At 40.0% G+C, this 20,850-nt stretch overlaps 1 protein-coding gene across 2 annotated transcripts in view; it reads left to right on the forward strand.

The window, feature by feature from the left end:
- The window catches only part of LOC146333322 (plakophilin-3-like), a 57,053-nt gene that overhangs the window by 11,252 nt on the left and 24,951 nt on the right, over positions 1-20,850 (forward strand). The window contains exons 2-8 of one of the 2 annotated variants that reach the window (XM_084722078.1): positions 6,864-6,952; positions 9,348-9,443; positions 11,449-12,062; positions 12,433-12,556; positions 13,251-13,455; positions 13,591-13,750; positions 15,870-15,978. In XM_084722078.1, the coding sequence (XP_084578204.1) occupies positions 6,864-6,952; positions 9,348-9,443; positions 11,449-12,062; positions 12,433-12,556; positions 13,251-13,455; positions 13,591-13,750; positions 15,870-15,978 (1,397 nt within the window). The remainder of the gene's footprint in view (positions 1-6,863; positions 6,953-9,347; positions 9,444-11,448; positions 12,063-12,432; positions 12,557-13,250; positions 13,456-13,590; positions 13,751-15,869; positions 15,979-20,850) is intronic. The other variant, XM_084722079.1, reaches the window with a different exon arrangement.

The following is a 20,850-nucleotide window of genomic DNA, read 5'->3' on the forward strand; positions in this document are numbered from 1 at the left end:
GAAAAACATCTAATGTTTATTTCACTACTTGAGGAAATAAAACTGAAAGACTTTGAAAATATCTCATCCGTTTCATTCACAGCTCTTGCAGAAGCAAAGGGCATGTGGACATGAGCAATGAACCAGTGACTGACGATATATTCATACATTCAGTACGTCTAAAAAAATTTCTTATTTAAAAAAAAAAAACACACCTTCTGAATTCAAGTTTCTCTTTTTTACTGAACTAAGATGAACTTAATTGCCATGTTAACATTGTTAGACTTAACAGGAAAACAAAATAAAACTCACTAAAACTGCCTTGGTTTGTCCCTCCACTGTTCCAACAATCACCAACTCCGGTTTGGCTGAAATAAATCCTTTATTCTCTGCGTTCAATATGAAAATAGTCTGGTTCGACAGGATGTTTTTGTCACTCATCCTCTTGCTCAGAGGATGTGTACTGTGTAGCTGAATGAGAGTATGTCACTGAGCAGAGGCGTTCACTCTGCAGATCATTAAATTAGCAAAATAAAATGATAAAAGTGGCCCCAAAAAGTCAGCAAGATATTTCTTTTCAAAACTTAGTTTATTGGATTTTTTCAGCAGACCATAGTTAAATAAAAGAGCATACTGGACATATGTACATACATTTAAAAAAGCTGGTCAGAGTTACAGTCATTAGTCATTATATAACATTAAAAAAAAAAAAGAGGATTAAACAAAGAAGTCAACAACAGAACTGGAAACACCCTAACAACAACAGAAAAAAGGACAAAAAATAATAAAATAATGAATGAAATTAATATATGTATACACACCAGGAACATTAACCAAAAAATGAAGCGAAATAGAAAGCAACAAAAAAAATTGTACCACTTACCTGAACCTATCTACAACACCCTCACTGTCAAATATGTAAGTCACTGTGGGGGAACTTAATCCTTTTTACATACTGAAAAATGCACCCAAAGTGTCCACCAATGACTGAGTGTTGAATATTTTCCAGTCTAATAAAATACAGTATGTTCCTTATCCAGCAAGTATGAGAGGCAGGTACAGTTGATTTACAGGTGAGCAATATTAGCCGTCTGACCAATAGGGTTGTAAAGATTATAATGTTCTTATGGGGCTTGTGGAGAGACCAAATGAAGCACAGAGAGCATTAGGTTCAAGTTGCTTCTGATAACTTCAGACGGGGTAGTAAAAATATCTGTCCAATATTTGCAGAGCCAAAAAGCGTGAATAACATTCATCACAACCTGGGGGAAGAGCAAAATATTCCAACAAATATTGGTAATGTTGCCGTCTCCAGGGGACGATTTCTAATGGTGTCAGCGACTTGCTTGCCATTTCTTTAGTGCCAAAAGTCAAAGACATGGTATCTTGAAAATTAGCTTCATTAGTTAAAATCAAGTCAAGTCAGTTTTGTTTATGTGGTGCCAAATGTTAACAGAAGTTTTCTCAGGGCACTTTTCATATAGAGCAGGTCTAGACTGTACTTACAGAGACCCAAGTATTCCCACCATGAGCAAGCACTTGGCGACAGTGGTGAGGAAATCTTCCTTTTAAAAGGCAGAAACCTCAAACAGAATCAGACTCTAGGGTGGGCGGCCATCTGCTGCGACCAGTTGGATTGAGAGAGAGGAAAATGGTATGGTTTTATGGGATGTAATTAACATTGCATAGGGTTATAAGACCCTGTGTATTGGGTATGGAGTTAGGACTAGTGTTGGAGACCGAGGTGTTTAAGGTCAGGGTTGTTTTTTTGGACCTCATGGAGAAAGGATTGCAGCTTGGTAGAAGATGAGTTTGTGCCAGCGGTGAAAAGTATTGAGAAAACAGGGTGTTGAGAAAGGCTTGGCTGGGTACCCTGACCCAATAATGGCTCATGGTTTAAGAGAGGAGCTGCACTCATAAATCACTGAGAGGCTTCTTGTTTTGCAGAAGCTAAAGAGAAAACAGACTCATCTTGAGAGATGGGCTTAATTACAGTCATAAAACTTCGAGATGAGAGTTGATTAAAAACATGCTGAAATTCCAGACATCAACACCCCCATATTTTGGATTTCTCATTGTATGTGAGTGTGTTGTTGTTCACACACAGTAAGGATTAATCATTTGGTTCTGTGTCTTAGTTATCATTATAAAGAAGGTGAGACAAACAGTGGATATGTAATAAGTAAACAGCTAAAAGACATCTAGCACCACTGCAGACACCCATGATAGAAACGTCTGGATATCTGCGAGGTCATGGGATCAAGGGCAGGGGATTTCCAACAGACCCACAGCTGCAGACACTCCCACTCTCTTGGACCACCACCAAGATACATCTGAAACATATACAGTAACGATTTGGTTATGTTTGATCAGATCAAGTTTGTGTCGGAAGTGTTTCTGATCTTTTGGCACAGCCATATTTGAGGGCAGGGGAGAAAGGCGACGAGGGAGAGGAGGCTTTCAGACTGAGAACAGCCAGTGTATCGCTCTCTTCAGAACCAATAAACTCCTTTGAAAAAAACAGCTGTTTTACCTCACAGAACGCAGAGGTTGCTGGTCTACTGCTGCTATGACCGGTTAGTTTGTGTTATTGTCTGACTTTGGTGTTTTAACAAGTTAGTTTGGAAAATGTCTCTCTCTGTAGGGATCCTTTCTGTAATGTTGTCAGAATAACAGTCTGTCGGTGGCAAAAACTTTCCATGGGCGTACTCTGATGGGTGCATTTGCCCCCAAGGATTAAGTTGCAGCCATTGCAGCCTGTTAAACGGCTGTCCACTGAGCTGATCTATGAACCAGTCAAAAAATGTAATTGTCCTTTAAGCAGCAGTTAAAAAGGTTGTTAAATGTTAATGCCTGTACACGTGAATAGCACAGAGATGCTTTAGCTTTAAAGGATCAGTGTGTAGACCTTAGTGGATTGCAGGGCTCATTCTAAGCTGACAAAAACAAAACAGGGTTTTCACTGGATTTTTTTGAGACAAAGGTGGCATAGCCTGGAGAATGTGCATGGCATGCGCCAAACATACAAAGTTTGGGCATGCACCTTTAGAGCGCCCTGCACATAAGTCACTTTTTGTTAAGCTTGAGGGCAGACAAAAGTAACCAGGGAGAGAAGGAACAAAATGGCACAGATCCTGATATTGAAATAAAATCTTGACTCGTCCATAAATACATGAATTAATAAAAAAAAAAAAAAAGACGACGACGAAGAAGAAGAAGAAGCACTAAAATCCAATAAAAAGATCCTATTTTTCCAGTGAAGTAATATTCATGTAAAATAAATTAATTACACATTAGCAATCAGAGTGGCAGTGCTACATGAGACCAACTTTGTATAATTTTTAAGTCATTTTGATAAATTCAATAGAATGGTATTTAAGTAATATATGCTTTGCATCATTCAGTTTGTTGAATTTATTGTCGGCCCTTCAGTGAGCTGAAAAGTTTTTGCAGCGTTGTTGCACCTGATCAGATCAAGACAGGATGAATATGGGGCTTAATTACTTTGGGATCACTTTACACACTTTTTAAATGGGCTGAGTGGACAAAGTACACACAGTAGGATACAAGCACAGCAGTTTGAATGGCAGGGGTAATATTTGCGCTGTGCATTCGTCTTTTTGAATTGATCTGTCGAGCGTCAGCAGTCAAAGTGCTTACTGGGATACGATATCATGTCTTATTTACTTCTGTAACTTAAGCTATCTGAGCTTTCAGTACAAACACAGATTTGTTAGCCCTATCTTGATCATACAGAAATTGTGAATGTGTCATTTCTCTGATGCCTTCACACTCGAGTGCTGCACCCTCACATAAAAAAATGTGTCCTTGGTATAAGCACACCAAACATTTGCTGATGGTGTTTAAAAAAAAGCCTTTAGGCTGCATTTTGGTTGGAATTTTCAACAAGCACGATGGCCAAAAATACAAAGGCCTTTGACTAAGAACCAGATATTCCATTTCTCCCATATCCTGCAAATAGATCCCTCTAAATCTTACAGACTGGACCTTTAAATGGAAGGCTTTTTTTGTAAGATTTATTTGGGGGTGTTGCCTCTGTTAGATACGGAGGGAGGAGGCGAGGGGTGATGACATGTAACAATGGTTGCCGCCTGGAGTCGACCTGGCAACGGGTGCGACCGTGTGGCCATGCAGCTTGTGTTGTTACACTTTGGCTACCGAGGCGCTCCCTTTCAGTGCAAGTTTTACCTAATAGCTCCATTTGTGAGAATCAGATAAGGTTTAAAAATGGGGGAACATTCCTTGAAATATCACAGCATCTAGTCAGATAAAATCATAAGTTGCGTGTGTTCTCTTGATTGAGGTGGGAGCATACCTTCCCTGACCTCTGACCTGGTGATGCTGAGGCTCAGGCATGCAGCCCAGATCTCCTCCCAGCTCCGTCTCCCCCCTCCTTCCTTCCGTCCTGCTGCACTGGATGGCGTGTTTTGTTTTCCTCCAATCCTTTTACTACAGACACAACCCCCCTTCCTCTCTCTGTTCAACTCATAGTAGCTCACTTATATAATAATGTTTTACAGTGTAGTGTGCTCTGGAGGCTGAGAGTGTTCACACATGTGGTTTCAGTGTGGAGTCTGTATAAGGTTCTTTCATCCACATGTCTTCATGTCTGTTTGTACATTATTTCCACCTGTGAGGACGAGTGAATCCATCTGTGTGTCAGTCATTCTGCCCAATCATGGTTATGCAAACATATTCAGTGAAGCTCTATGGAACACGCTAACAGTCTGTTTTTAAGGGTCAAATGTAAGGCTGCAACAATTAATTGATTCTTATATTAATCGCTAAACTATTTTGATAATCGATTAATCAGTTTGAGTAATTTTTTAAGAAAAAAAAGTCAAAACTCTCTGATTTCAGCTTCTTAAATGTGAATATTTTCTGGTTTCTTTCTGGTTAGGTATGAAGGGAATGAACATTGTGGTGTAACTGCTGGGATGGATGCTGGGGAAGAGAGTGTATTTATGTAATTTATTGATTATTGATGGATTAAGTATAGAATAGGGGTAGGACCAGACAAGCATGTTGCTTCTTCCTACTCCCTTTTGGACATTTATGTTGCTAATTGAAAATCTGTCCATTATTGTATTTTGTATGTTTCATTTTCTGCATTTTTTTTTCATGTTATGAAATAAAATATGTCAAACCAAGTGGCAGTGTCATGGCCCACCACTTTGGTCCGCACTGGAACATCTTGACATCTGCTTTATTAATTAGCACAAAGTTCTGAACAGACGTGCAGGATTCACAGATGATGTGCGCGTCCCTTTTGTCTTTTCCTTCCGTCTCAGTACCACCCTCCAAGAATGCAGGGAGAGACACGCAAGGAGAGAGGAAACAAGGAAATCTGTTTTTAGAGGAATTAGACGTCCTTTCATCTGAAGCGTCCAGTGAAGCAGTGCTCATTTGTGACAGCTGATCACAGCTGGAGCAGCTGTCAGTCAACGTTAACAGCTTCTGATGCTCATATATTTACTGTGTTAATACTAATAAAGGCTCACAGTTATCAGTGCTCTGTGACAAACACCTGCAGATGAAGAACAGTCTGAATTTATACCATGTACTGTATCCTGTTCAGAGACAGGATGAGTTTCTATTAATTATTCATTATTTGTATCTCTTTTTTCTGATATTATGATTGTGAATTAATTAGTGAATGACTCAGTGATTCTAAAATATGTTCAGATGTCTTTTGAACCTTAGAAATTATTGTTTAATGTTTCAGAGAAAATTAAAATGATGTAACTCATCAAAGTCAACGTTCAGGAAATGATCAGCCTTACATGTGACTGAATGAAAGGATGAGAAATGATGTAAAAAATGTTTCTCACTGACTAACAAAAAAGGGATCACAAAATCTGGGTAATTCTGATCAGGATTTAAGTAAATAAAATATATATTTTCAGATAGGACCATTCTGGTTCACACACCACAAGATCAGGATTACAGAATCTAGATTTGCAGTCTTTGAATCGTCCTCCATCTGTTGGTCAAAGTAACATTTTATGAACACATAAATATGTTAGGAGGAGTATTATAAGTATTATTATTAATTAAATGTTTTGTTGGGAAAAAAAGTTGAACACTAGCGTACTACTGTCTTTATTGATCAAAAGACCCTCAGTAAACTAATGGTTCTCTAGAGCAGTCCAGCTGGTCCAGCTGCCTGTAGCAGGTCAGAGTCATCAACTTTAGTGATATTATGAAGCATGATGCAGGTCAGGTGAGAATTTTGTTGCACTCTTGGAGGAAGAAATATGTAATTCTTGTTTTTGACCCATTTTTACACAACAGCTTTGACTTTTTTGGTGTTCTTATCAAAAATAATGGCTGATTGGTTAACTGTTAAATTTTGAATTGATATTGTTTTGGCATGATCTGTGTTACTGTGCCCTACATGTCTCTACATCCACCTTGAATCCATGATGAATCCACCTTTCCAGTGGGATCAGGATAATCCTGATTTTTAGCATCAAAACTATCCTGATTTCCACCTTTGAAATGGGCAAAATCAACAACGGATTCTGGATTCTGGGTAGGATTGGATTATCAAATCAGTATCCCAGTTTTGTAGGATCAGGATCACATCTTCTGGTTTTGATATATCCAAATATGAGATTAAATCCTATCTGGATAATTCTGATCTAGATTAAAAGCTTTGAAAAGTTATGAAATACTGGCCCCTGGCAAGATGGCAGACCAGAAAAACATCTGTTTCAAAGAGGTCAAGGAGTGAGGAAACGATAAATAAGATCATTGAGATGTACTGCATATATACTTGATGTGATACTAAATATTAAAATATTTTCTGCCACATGCTGATCAAAAAACACTAACATTTGATCTTTCTTCTCTTTGTCTAGACTACAGCTTTCCTGAGGCCAAGAGCTACATGCACAGCCATGGTTTCAGCTCCAGGTCCATGATACACACACCCAGCCGCGTCATGGCTGTGAGTACAACCTGCCACTACTGCAGTACACTGTAATACATGCGGGAAAACATTTAAAAGAACTGTCCCGCACAGATCTGTGCAAAAGTACCATAGGTTTGGGACATGTTTAGTGTAGTTTAGGTCAAAGATAGGACACACTTAAAGCTTGCACATTTATACTGTAATGTATGACCAGTTCTGTGATGATATTGGTGGTTTGTTGTGGTATTTTATATTTTATGTGAAGAGAGCTTAGCAATGTGGCTCTGTGAGGATTCACTACAGTCTCTCAGCCAGAAAGCTGTAACTTTGACGGATGGTCTTTTTCTATGGAGTTCACTCCGGCTGTCCAAAGAGTTTGGCTGTGACGGACTGTAATGGGATGTGCAAGTAATCAGTCATGTCATGGACTGTAATTCTTCAAGGATTATTCAGATTTATTATAACTTCTGTCTTATTTTTGTTGTTTTGATCAGCTGGTCTAGCAGTAATAACAGAGCACTCAGGAAGTTACTTGCTGAGGTCTGGTCCGTGGCCATTATTTTAGAAAGTTCCCCTCGGTGCCCTTGGCCTAATTATTTGGATTTTTCACATTTTATATATTCAGTTAATTATTAAATTATATGTTCTTTAAATTTGATTGCCAATTATGAAGCTGTTGAGGCTGTTTCAGGGCCTTTAAACTGACAAGAAAAAAATTCTGGTGGAGAAACTCTGTGTCCTTTCAAGAGCTGAGCATCGAACTTTTAATATAAATCATTATGTCCATTATAATACATTGTAATACATTATGTTTATAAACCTTGTAATATGTTGTCATGCATGATTATAAACATTTATAAAGCCTTATAAATGCATTGTAATGTCCTATGAATGTGCTTATAAGACATTACAGACATGACCTTCATAGAAAATATCACTGATTATTTCCTGAATTGAATCACTCAACTTGTCTAACTTAATAATATAGTTTGTTTAGGCAAAGATTTTTATTTAACACTAATGCATTTAGCAGCTCCATATATTTTATTAAGTTTAAAAAGACGAGACAAACTTATCTGTATTACTCAAAGTAAATTATAGACAGTATAGACAGTAAAAAAAATGATGCCTGACATTGCAGTTGTGATATGGATATGATTAGTGGGAATGATCATTTTAGCATTACGATGATAATGTGACTAGGACATCTATGCAGCACTACAGTACCTCATTATAATGGTATTTTCTCACACATTTTTGAAAATTTTGGGATTTGGTTCTGGTTCTGTGATTTGGATTTGGATATTATATATATGTTACCTAATTCTCTTTCGTTGTGTCAAATATTTAAACATACTGAAATCACTCTGCGAAATGCCCACCATATTTAAGTTTGTTGAAAGAAAATACACTTCAGCTTCGTAATTCACCCAAAATCCCAGGAAGAATACAGAGGACATGACCTCTGTGTCCTCAGCTGTCACTGCGTCCCTCGGTGTGGAACAAGAAGTCTGACAGGACACGAGTGATCAGACTATCAGGCAGCTGTAAACTAAAATTAGCTGTAAGGCAAAACAAAAACAATGGGTAAAGTCATCTGGTAAACTGGTTTAAAACTGCTGAATAGTAAGTGCAAAGGTCTCTTGTGAATTGAGGGATCATTAGTAAGTTTCCCAGTGTACTCAGTGTTGATTACACTTCCAAATGTAAAGTAGTTTGATCACATTCTCTGCTTCTTTTTTGTACAGATCTCAGCGTGTTTCAAGTTGTCAAAACTCATGAAACTACAAAAATAAGTTGTAAGAAATTAGCTTTGTACTTCAACTGTACAGATCAAAAACATAACTTTTTCTGTAAAAGAGTAGTGCAGCGTTCATCACTGTCCCCTCCTCAGCTGAAAACACACACACACACACACACACACACACACACACACACACACACACACACACACACACACTTAAAAGCAAAGAGCCAGTATTGTTCATGAATAATGTTTCCTCCCTGGTCTTATTCTCTTTGTGTCAATGAGAAGGAAAATTGTGACCTATGCTGCTGACCAAACCCAGAACAATGTAAAGACAGAAGAAAAATATAAACAGGACGTTTGTCTGTTGCTTTTAACTGGCCGGTCTAACAATGCAAAGGCAGTGCTGAGCTTCCTGCAGCTTCCAGTAGCCAGGCTTTAATGAAGGCGAGAAGGAAGAGCTGTGGAATGTGAGACCTCTCACACCACCTTTTCTGCTGTCCACTTTCATTCGCCTCAAGCACTGTTTCTTATAAAACTGTTTTTTCTCCCTGCCTGCGCTGTCAGAATCCCCTTAATCACTAGAAGATTGAAAAAAAGCTCATTATTTTTCAGGTGCTTCATGTGCATGTTAATGCAACACTGTTTGAAGCTGTCTTTCAGACTTCAATTTGTTTTCATTAGGGGTGCAACGGATCGCAAAACTCACGGTTCGGATCGTACCGTGGTTTTCAGTCACGGCTCGGATCATTTTTTGGATCAGCAAAAAAGAAAACAAAGGTGGGATTAGAGTTAAATTATTTTTAAAATGCACTTGGCTTTGATCTCTTTCTGTCTGTAATCATTACCATAGTAATCTAATGGTAAATGTAAAACTAATAATAATAATAATAAATAATAATGATAATAACACCTGTTAAACTAGGTTAGAGTAATGAAAAATAACACGTAATTTAAGTTTTAATTGTCCTGCTATTTTTTTATTGCTTTTTTTTTTTTATGGTTGTCCTTATAAAGTTTCTGCAGGTCATAGAGCTCTTTATGTCTTTCCACCTCGACCATTTCATACTTGGTTGCTATGGCATTTGTGGGTGGTTGCTAAGCTGCGTAAATAGGGAATCCCAAAGTCTTGGCTAAAAAAAGGTGAATGATATCACGTACCCACTTCGAGTTCACAATAGTTATTTTCAAATTCAACCAGTACCTCCACAAAATAAGACAGGAAAGGCAGATATTCATGTTTATTTTTCGGCCAGGAAAAATTACAGGAAACACACGATTAAAAGAATTGGATAATGTGTAGAACATCATTTTAAAGCAATATATACACACACATAGATATATAAAGGCAGGCAGACTCAGAGCTGCTCCAGTGAGCTGAGCAGAGCTGTGTGTCGAAGATAAGACAGCAGATTTAACAGAAGTTGCAATAAACACCACAGTCTTATGATCTGTTTCTATGACAACAGTATGCCCAGTGTCCTAGTTGCACTAGTGAAAATTTCACTCGATGGAGACGATGTTACGGCTTTTAAATCAGACGCTCTTCCTGTTTTTTTTTTAAGACTCTGCTGCCACACAGATATGGACTTAAGAATAAAACATCTGTCTCGTCTTTTCACCCCAACTCTGCATCGACATTCAGGGAATTATGGGTTTAAAAAGTAACAGCGACAGTAAAACTGTATTTCACACCATGATGGTTTCATCTAGTCTGTGGATTATATGCAGGCCGAACCGTGGGAGGTGATCTGTACAGACCACAGACCAACAACGATCCGTACCACCCCTAGTTTTCATTGTTGTATATTTTATTTGAGGAGATTACTCAGAACTGCCCCTACACCAGGCCCTATTCAATTGGTGGCCTGTCAGTCCAGCGCAACAGCAGTTTTCATCTCTGTTACAACAGGGCTGCCAATAAACCATTTATAAACTTGCTGTTTCCTTAAATTCTTCACAACAAAAGTCCCCTGTTGTTTTGTTATGTAAAAGCTTTTTTTATGAAACAGCGCAATCAGGAAATGTTTTCATTCAGGGGTTCATCAGCAGTAACTTAACACGAGTCCTACACAGCTGAAAGCACATATGAAACAGTAAAATAATGCAGATACCTGAAAGTTCAAACAGCAACACAGGAGAGAAAATACATTTCAAAACATAGAGTTTCAGTTAGAAGCTACAGAAGTACTGAGAGCTGAACATAAAGAGACTTTTAAAAATGTTTTTCTCTCCTGCACACACATGAACTGAGTAGTGCAACAGACACTTGATCGAGGAGGAGAAAGTGTCGCCTGGAGGGGAGTTGGGCTTGCTTCTGCCCCACTCCAGAGTAGGTCCATCTCATGTGCAGCTTGGCACAGCTTGGCGCGGTAAAAGTGGTAATGGAAAAGCCCCACAAGATTTGTAGGCCATCATCTTTCAGCCAGGACAAGTCTGCAGCACTACAGTACTTCATCATAATCCTGTTTTCTCACACATTTTTCCTTTTTCACAAAATGCGATTTGAATCTGGTTCTGCGATTTGGATATTACACTTGGGAATATTGTGATTCTGATAATATTACAGTTAAGTGTGCAGCCCTAGCACAGGCTCAACCATCATGGTTCTGATTTTTCAAATCTGCAAATAAAATTCCATACCATTTTCTCTATCTAACAATTTTTTTTGCATATGAGGTGCATTTGAAAATGTTTCCTTACTTTTCTTATCAGATATTCAGAAAATATCCCTTTGCCTGCTGCATTGTGTCTGCTAACCTTTCATTAACCACCCACCCTGCAGGTGCCCACAGCACCCCTTCACTCCCCTGGCTTCTCCTCTCACTCTGCTGTGGAATCCAATTCCAAATCGAGGAGTAAAGCGACCAGCACAGTCCAGAGCAGCTTCCAGAGCTACCAGTCGCACAGCAGAAGCAGGCGCAGTAAATCACTGTGCCAGGCAGACCAGGAGGCATTTCATCTCTCAGTTCCTCCAGAGAAAACCTCCTTCCCGATCACCGTGCCTCCCCCCGGCACCTTAAGGCGCACCCTCAGCGGGACACTGGCCCAGGACAGAGGCTACTGGCAGGAGGAGGAGCTGCCAAGTCAGTACATCTACAAAGGCCCCTCCCACCGCACCATCAGCCGTATCGCCAACCGACAGCAGCACTACCAGCAGCAGGGCTCCGCCTTTGGTCAGGAGGGCTGGGTGGGGACTGGCAGGGTGGTCCCCATGGCGGGGGACGGCTGGGGGACACAGTGGCAGCAGCACGTCTCCAGGTCAAACCACGTCATGGGAGGAGGGCAGTACCAAGCCCCCATCCACAAGGCCGCCTCGCTCCGCAGTGTGAGGAGCGTTGGGAAAGGAGTGGATATCTTGGATGGAGCATCGATACACAGCAACGACCCACTGGATGGGTGAGACATATAAATCATTCATTGTCTGGCTAAAACATCTGGACCACCACTGGCCTGGGTCAGCTTTATTTGTAGGTTTATCAGATATATGAATTACTCTTGTGTTTTGCCACATGGGAGTGTCACTCTTATGTCACTCAATATGTGAGAGGAATTTGCAATTTTGTTCAGATGTTGTTTTATAAACAAAATGATTAAGTGATAAATGGTAATATAACCACCAGATTAATTAATGATGAAAATAATATTAGGTGCAGCCATATTGTGATTACAGCATCACCGTATGCTGCTGGTCATAGCCATTGGTAACATACAGGTTTGTGTGTGTGTGTGTGTGTGTGTGTGTGTGTGTGTGTGTGTGTGTGTGTAGGATGCAGAGTCTGGACATGGCTACAGCTGTGAGATATCTGTCTGAGTCAGATACTGCCTTGCAAATTCTGGGAGCTGCATACATACAACACCAGTGTTACCATAGCAACGATGCCAAAAACCAGGTAACAACAGCTTGTACTTGGTTGTGTTTGGTTATATTTTCCTTATAAGCTGTGTTTATCTATTTATTAGGGAAGAGGATTAGGACCAAATGTTAAAAATGTGTTTGAACCCTGACTTTAAACTCAGAATTCTGAGATTAATCTCAGAATTGTAGAATTCTCACAATAAAGTCAGAATTCTGAAAATAAAGCCAAAATGTTGACAATAAAGTCAGTGTTCTGAGTTTAATCTTGAAATTCCAAATTCAATCTCAGAGTTCTGGAATTCTGAGAATGAAGTCAGAATTCTGAAGTTAAAGTCAGATATCAGTTTAATCTTGAATTCTTTAATCGGGATTCTGGAATGCTTAGAATAAAGCCAGAGTTTTAGATTTTATCTCAGAATTATGGAATTAAAGTCAGAATTCTCAGAATAAAGTTAGAAGTTTAAGTTTTATGTCATAATTTTGGAGTTGTCTGAATTATGAATTTTAAGAATAAAGTCTACTTTAATCTTAGAATTCTGAGTTTAAGCTTGGATTTCTAAATTTAAACTCAGAATTAAAATAAATGTTCCATGTGGCCCTAATCCTCTTCCATGATTTCTTTATGTGTTTGATTGTCTGATTGTTTTTTTATTTGTCACCAGCACTTCCTCTCCACATGTGCATATTCACGGTACATTGTGTGTGTTCTTCCTGCTCCTCTCTCTCAGGTCCGTGCTCTGCATGGTATTCCAGCTCTGGTTCAGCTTTTCTCCAGTGACAACCAAGCAGTGCAGCGTTACACTACTGGCGCCACACGGAACCTGATCTATGAAAACGCTGAGAACAAGGTGGCGCTCGTAGATGCCGGTGGAGTGACGCGTCTCGTCAGCATCCTGGGTGAACCTGACGAGGAGCTTCGAAAGACCATCACAGGTAGGAATGGTTTCTGCTTTCACTGCACTGATATTTACCACATAATCCAGCTGCTGTCACTGATTTATCTTTATGTCACTGGTTTGGAGTGCACAGTTCTTTGGACAACAGAATAACAACTTGGTGTCTCTGCAGGTGTCCTGTGGAATCTGTCCTCCAGAGACAACCTGAAGGAGAAGCTGTCCAAAGAAGCGTTATCAGAGCTTACAGAGAAAGTCCTGATTCCTCTGTGCAGCAGCATCCCACTGAGCCCGTCTGAGAGAGACATCTTCTACAACACCACCGGCTGCCTCAGGTGACTCCACAGAACAGCCTGCTCAACCCTTAACCCCGCGCTGAACATTTTGATGCAGCACATGATAATGTTCTGAGGGTCAGATATTATCATCACACCAAGTTTTGATTTATGACAACGTTTGCTGATTAGCCCTCCATGCAAAGTACAGCAGAGATTGGTGGGGAAAGCGTTAGTTTTGCAAGTATTTGACCTCAAAATTGAAAATTTGATCTTATTATGACTTCAGAAGAAATGTCAGAGGATCACCAGAGTTATTTCAGTTCATCCTGAGGGGAACATGGATTTCTGAACCAAATCTCATGACAATCCATCCAATAGTTTCAGAGAGATTTCACTTTGAACCAGAAATGTCAACCTGTTCGCCAGAAGTTGGAGATCAGCAAAGTTATTAGAATTCATTCTCTCAGGAAATGGATATCAGTACCAGGGACCCAAACTTATGGATAAACAATACAGAAAAGGCAATCTGGCACAACTTAGCATAGCCTTCCCTAATTGTGATGAGCTGTACTTCTCAGCAAGGTGAGAAAAGTGGCAGCACACAGTGCAGTACATTACGTCCTTACCCGTTGATTCTGCTGGGCACGTCATGTCTGCGCCACAGTTTTGATCCGTCCTCACACATGGCTTTATGCCCCACCAGCCGAGTGTTTTGGCTGCCAGATTTTGTTGATTTAGTCCTGTTTCTACCATGAATAACTAGGCTACGTAGTTAAGTAGTTTCTTTTATGTCTGTTTTTATGATCTGCATAGGGGCTTTTATTTTGAAAACTGACCAGATTCTCGATGCTGTTTCTGTGTCTGATTGATGCAGCATCTGTCAAAAATAGACTTCTTCATGGAGCAGAGTGGAGAGCTGCTTCTGGGACACGCAACAGCACGTCTGATGGAATCACAAGCAATGTCTAAAATAGCCGTGATTAGTACCAGCAGCCGCCGTGCAGCCGTAACTTCACGCAGCTGTGCCCAGTGGAATCATTAAGATGTGTCACATTCTAACCATTTAAACTCCTGCTTCCATTCTCTCCTAAATTCTTGTTTCCATTTTGTTTAGTTTTTTTCATAGTCCTCCCTCTTGTGTTTCTGATTCTTCTTGGTTCTTGTGGAATTTGGTGGCCACAGAGCAGCTTTTTGTGGTGATGGGCCATAGGGCCGTGGTTAATGTGGAAACACTGAGTACAATATTTCATGGCAGTTCATCCAGTTGCCTAGTTGTTGGCATAATTTTATTGGTGGACTGACCAGGTAATTGACCAGCTGAGATTGTCACATGTAGAGACTTGCAGCTAGCATGGCTAAAAATCCTTTTGAAGGGTTACACCCAGTGTAACAAATTTCAGGGTCATTTATAAATGTTTCAGATTTGTTCCTCAACATTGTTTGCCTCCATTTGGTTAGGTGAATGTCACTAAATACAACCTTTTCCCAGCAGCCATTTTGACATGAAATAGCAGGGTACCAATGATACTAATTATGGTTCCATTCCATTCAGGTCAAACAGAGTCAGGGTGCTGCTATTGTGCATGTTGGCTCACTGGAAAGACTCTGCTTCACAAAATGTTACAGGACCTTAATCTGTGTTCACCCTGCTATTTCATATCAATATGGCTGCTGTGAAAAAGGTCTATGTATACTACAGTATCTGTGAGCTTTATCTGCATTTGCTATGGAGATAGCAGCCAGAGGCATGAACCAGAGCTAAGAACAGGGACAGCGTCTATTGGAAACAAAACACCAGCATGATTTATTGAACCAGTTCTTTATTCAATGAAACACATTACTCAAAGGCAGGTTTAGATAGATGATCCTGTTGCACCGACTTTACATAACAGAAGATACATTCAAGTTACACCTTGTAAAACATGTTTGAGTTTCTGAGGCATTTATCGACAGAGATAGAATTACATTTAAGTGCAGTAAGCTCCTAAAAATGCAGTTGTTTTTTTTTTCAAAATCGTGAAGCTGCCACTGAAGAGACTTAAGAGAGCTTCATGAAGTTTGTCTAAAGTCACTTAAAGATCAGAGATTCATCTTAGTAAGACAGGTTTACTGTGGTATGTTCAGACAGCCCAGCCTGGGTTTAAATGTCTCTATCTGTGTGTGTATGCATGCATAGAAACCTGAGCTCAGTGAACGAGAGGACGAGACAGAAGATGAGAGATATGCCAGGCCTGGTGGACTCTCTGGTGTCCTACATTCAACAAGAGGACAGGCCAGATGACAAGGTAACTCTGACATGAACTGTTACAGCCTTTTTATACACTGTAGATAACAATGATCTGAAAATCGCTATGCTCATTATGGCTACAGCGCACCACACTAGTAGGCCCTTAGCTATGAGCACTAACCACCAGAGCTGGAGATAAAACGACCAAAGAGTCAAGGTTACACAAAATGAAAGACTCCACAGCATCATATGATAGTTAACAATGTATTCAAGTGAAGGGATAAGGTTTCTGTTTTTCTTTATTTTTCCTACTGTGAACAAATCCCATGATCCAAGACCAAAACCAACAATGTGTTGTCAGTCCAACATGTAGCAGCAGTCCCGTGAATGCTATACACTCAGTGCATTTTGGGGACAATTTAAAGGAGCAAGATGTGGGAGGTGCGTGTGCAGAAACAAGTGCAGTCATATTTAATATACAATCTATGGTTGAAGAAAGTTGTTTCCTCCCCGCCCCCTCCTACCAAGACTCAGTTAAGCTCTGTGCAGGAGCTCTGCAGGAGCGCAGGACATGTGCAGCATCATGAGACTGTTAATTGTTTGTCATTTTTAAAGTTAAGCCTGTTATTCTGAAAAAGCCCAATGCTCTGAAATAAAACACTCTGGAGTTGGAGTTCACTGGCTGCCTGTCTCCCTGCCTGCCAAACTCTGTTAACATATTTCTCAATTTAACAGTTATAAACATATATTCCTTCTAAAAGATTATTAAGGGTTTCTTACAACTAATAAACAGACACTAACTCATTCTGCAAATATTCAGCATTAATTTGAACCCAAACAAAACAAAAACAGTTATTCTGGCCCCGAATAGAAATTTCAAAGGGAGACACCGTGGCTGCAGCGCTGATGTCAAAGAAGAAGAAAGAAGAAAAATTTTAACTTGTTTCAACATGATAACATGTTTCCATGAGTTCTAATGGCATATCATGTTAATTATATGATTTATTACAGTCAATATATTACAGATGTGTGCTTTAACACTAAGTTTTGATAACTTTCTTTTAGATTTTGGAGGATCTGATGACATGTGTAGTTGTTACAAAGGTGCTTTATGCAGTAGACCCACCAATATGAGTCCAATATGAGTCAAAATCTGGGGTTCAGACTAATTACAATTTGCAGTTACTCAGGCTGCTTGAAAATAACAAATTAACAGTAATGATGGTAGTAGTAATAATGATTCATACAGTGAACGTGAATTAAAAACCCTGAAAAATGAAGCACTTTCTGCCTTCTGTACCCTGTCTCAGCCCCAAGACAACATAGAAACAATGTTGCTATATTATGTAATCTGTATTATATTGTGTCAGATATTAATGTATCTGACAGGCTGTAATAGCAGCTGTTAGTACTTCATACCACTTAATCTGCCACCTTATTTTCATAAGATACAAATGCTGGAGGTCCTCGCTGAAAACTAGTTGATCAGATTAAATTACTTTTATGAATAAAAGTTAAAAGATGTGATCTGAATAAAAGAGAAAAGACGCATCACTCAGCATTCAATCCACTTGTGATTTTTCAGCGGTGTTACAGAGTGATCTTCTTCCTCACAAACAGTCTTTGGTCACTTTTATTTTGGTCTGTCTTCAGATTACTCACAGTATTAATGTTAACAGGCAAACACTGGGCGAGAGGAGAGATAAGAGATTTGTTATGGTTGGAGCTTAGAGAATCTGTGTATTTTGCCAGCCAAAATACAGGGTCAGTCTCACGAGAGTGTCAATATTTTACTCGAACATGCAGCAGAACGTGTGCAGCCTGCTTCTACAGAGGAGGGCAGAGCAGTACCAGCAGGCTACAGTGATGAGAACAGCAGAGCACAGCAAAGAAAGGATCAGAATTTAATTTGTTCTACTTAAGCTCATGTCTGTGGAGTCAAAGGAGTGCCATAAAAAAGTCTGTAAAAGAATAAGCAAGAGCATTGCAATAGAGAAAAGCAAAAGCTGTAAGGCAGCAAAACAGGAAGAAATTGAGAGAAAAGGGCTAAAAATAAAAGTGAAAGTAAGTGGAGTCACGTGACGCGATGCGAGAAGAAGCCATGGAGTAGTGAGCTCCGCACTGCATTGCTACCTTTTATCATTTTAAAACTTTTACACCAGAGATATTTTAATCCAGTACACTTGTTAACTAACAGGAGTGCAAAAGATGTCAAAACTTTCCAAGACTGCGGCCTGTGGAGATATTAAAAAGCATTTAAGATCGTACGTGGCCGACGCCATGATGCAAGACCAAGATGAAGATAGCGAGCTCGACCAGCAACAAGCTCAGGGCATAGCTCAGGATATCAGTAACATCTATACAGCACTAACAAAGATTTCTGAAGATTTGAAGGGGCTTGCAGAGATACGCCGCACCACTGCGTCGGTAGAAACTAAACTCTCCTCCCTAATTACGAGAATGGACGACGTGGAGAAGCGAGTGGAGTACTTGGAAATGACCGAGAAGGAGTGGCAAGCTAACCCGCCAGCTAGCAAGACAGAAGTCGGGCAGATCTGGGACAAATTAGAAGGTATGGAGAATCGCTCGCGGCGCAACAATGTCCGCTTCATCGGCATTCCAGAGGGCAAAGAGGGAGGAGATGTGGTGAAATCTTTGGAGGAGCTGATACCAAATTTGCTGGACATGGAGGGAAGACAAGAGATTGAACGAGCACACAGAGTTGCTGGCCAGCAACCCTCACCAGGTGACCGGCCCAGACCAATATTGGCCAAGTTTCTGAGATCACTGGACCGGGATGTGGTGTTGCAGGCAGCAAGGAACAAGGGCAAGCTGAACTGGGGAAACACTACTGTAATGCTTTTCCCAGATTACTCCAGAGCCACCCAGATGAAACGCGACAAATTCAAGGAGTGCAAGAAAAAGTTGCATGAACGAGAGGTGAGCTTCAGGATGCTATACCCGGCTAAGCTGAGAATCGAGACACGTGAGGGGGAGAAAGCTTTCGATTGTCCCCGGAGCGCCATGGCTTTCATAGACGCTATGCAGTGAGTATCTTTTTGAACGTTAACTTTCAAACACTGGTGGACATTTATTTTTATGGTAGCTGTGCATGAGGAGTCAGGATGAGTGGAGCCTCGCGGACCAGACACGGACTGCTCAGATCTCCGTTGGAGAGACTTTCATGAGGGTTGAAATGTGCAAAGTTCAGGTTCAGTTGCACACTCTTTATTTAGTTAGTTTTAGGGGGTTGTTTAGGTTTAGTCATCACCACTGTGCTACTTTTCTGGGTCTGATATATGGTTATGTGTCATTAAAGTGTAGACAGGCATGTCCTCTCAAATAGGTTTAGTGCATCTCTCTACTTGGAATGTAAATGGACTGGGGAACCCTGTTAAGAGAAAGAAGGTTATGATTATGCTCAAAAACAAAAAATATGACGTGGTATTTCTTCAAGAGACTCACATGTCAGCAGAGGAGTCTGAGAAGCTCTGTGGAGGATGGGTGGGACATGTATTCTACAGCATAGGCTCTAGTAAAAGCAAGGGCGTCATAATCTTAATAAGTAACAGTTACAGTTTAAATGTCTCAAGCAAATTAAGGATAATTCGGGAAGAATGATTATTGTGGTGGCTGAAATACAATCTCAGAAGCTAATTTTGGCTAACATATATGCACCTAATTTGGATGATCAAATTTTTTTTATTTATCTTGAAAGGAAGCTACAAGCCGCTGGGAATCATGCTGTGGTTCTGGGAGGGGATTTAAACCTTTTAATGGATCCAGCCCTTGACCACAATGGGGTAGGATTGAGTAAAGTCCCAAAGGCTGCTATAACACTGCAGAGAATTTGCAAATCATTAGGTTTAATAGACATTTGGAGGATTATGAACCCTTCTGGTAGGGATTACACATATTTCTCACATGTACACAAGACCTATAGCCGAATAGATCTTTTTCTAATATCCAAAGCACTCATTTCCTCTGCTGTGGGTTGTGAAATAGGGAATATTCTTGTTTCTGACCATGCCTGGGTGGGCTTGGATCTATTACCCCAAAGTGAGAGAACAAAATCTTACAGGTGGCGTCTAAACTCGTCCCTGTTACAGGACCCAGCAAATGTAGAGTGGCTAAGGACAGAGCTTAAACATTATTTAGAGATTAATTGGCAATCCGTATCATCTGCAGGTGTGGCGTGGGAGGCCCTGAAGGCTGTGATTAGGGGACGGCTTATCCAACACACTTCATATCGTAAAAAAATGAAAACACAAGAGTTGTTAGAATTGGAAAATAAAATTAAACAAGCTGAAGCAGAGTTGAAGCAACAAATAACACAAAATGGCATGAGAAAACTGACAAAGTTAAAATACCAGTATAATAACATACTATCCCAAAAGGTTGAATTTAATTTATTTAGGGCCAGACAAAGTCTGAATTGAGTCAGGGGACAAAGCAGGAAAATTTCTGGCCAGTTATATAAGACAGAGGGAGCTGGCCTCCACTATTCCTGCTGTTAGATCACCAGCTGGAGACCTGCTCACTGCGACTGCAGATATTAACAAGACTTTTAAATAATTTTATAGTAACCCTTATAGTTCAACATCTACCTCTAATGAGGAAGAAATTCATAAGTTCATAGAACCACTAGGACTTCCCAAATTGACAGACGAACAGAGGAATTTTTTAGATTCAGATATTACTATTGAGGAGATTAAAGGGGTAATTCAGGCTTTACCATCAAGTAAAGTACCCGGGCCAGATGGCTTTACTGGGGAGTTTTTTAAGAGTTTTGCGACAGAATTAGCCCAACCTTTAATAGAAGTGTATAAGGAGGCATTGGAGAAGGGGGTACTACCACCAACTCTAAGACAAGCACTTATTAGTCTAGTTCCTAAGAAAGGTAAAGATTTGAATGAGTGCAAGAATTACC

The sequence above is a fragment of the Lutjanus erythropterus genome, chromosome 1 (genome assembly GCF_056507025.1).
Source record: "Lutjanus erythropterus isolate fLutEry1 chromosome 1, fLutEry1.hap2, whole genome shotgun sequence".
NCBI classification, from domain to species: Eukaryota; Metazoa; Chordata; class Actinopteri; order Lutjaniformes; family Lutjanidae; genus Lutjanus; species Lutjanus erythropterus.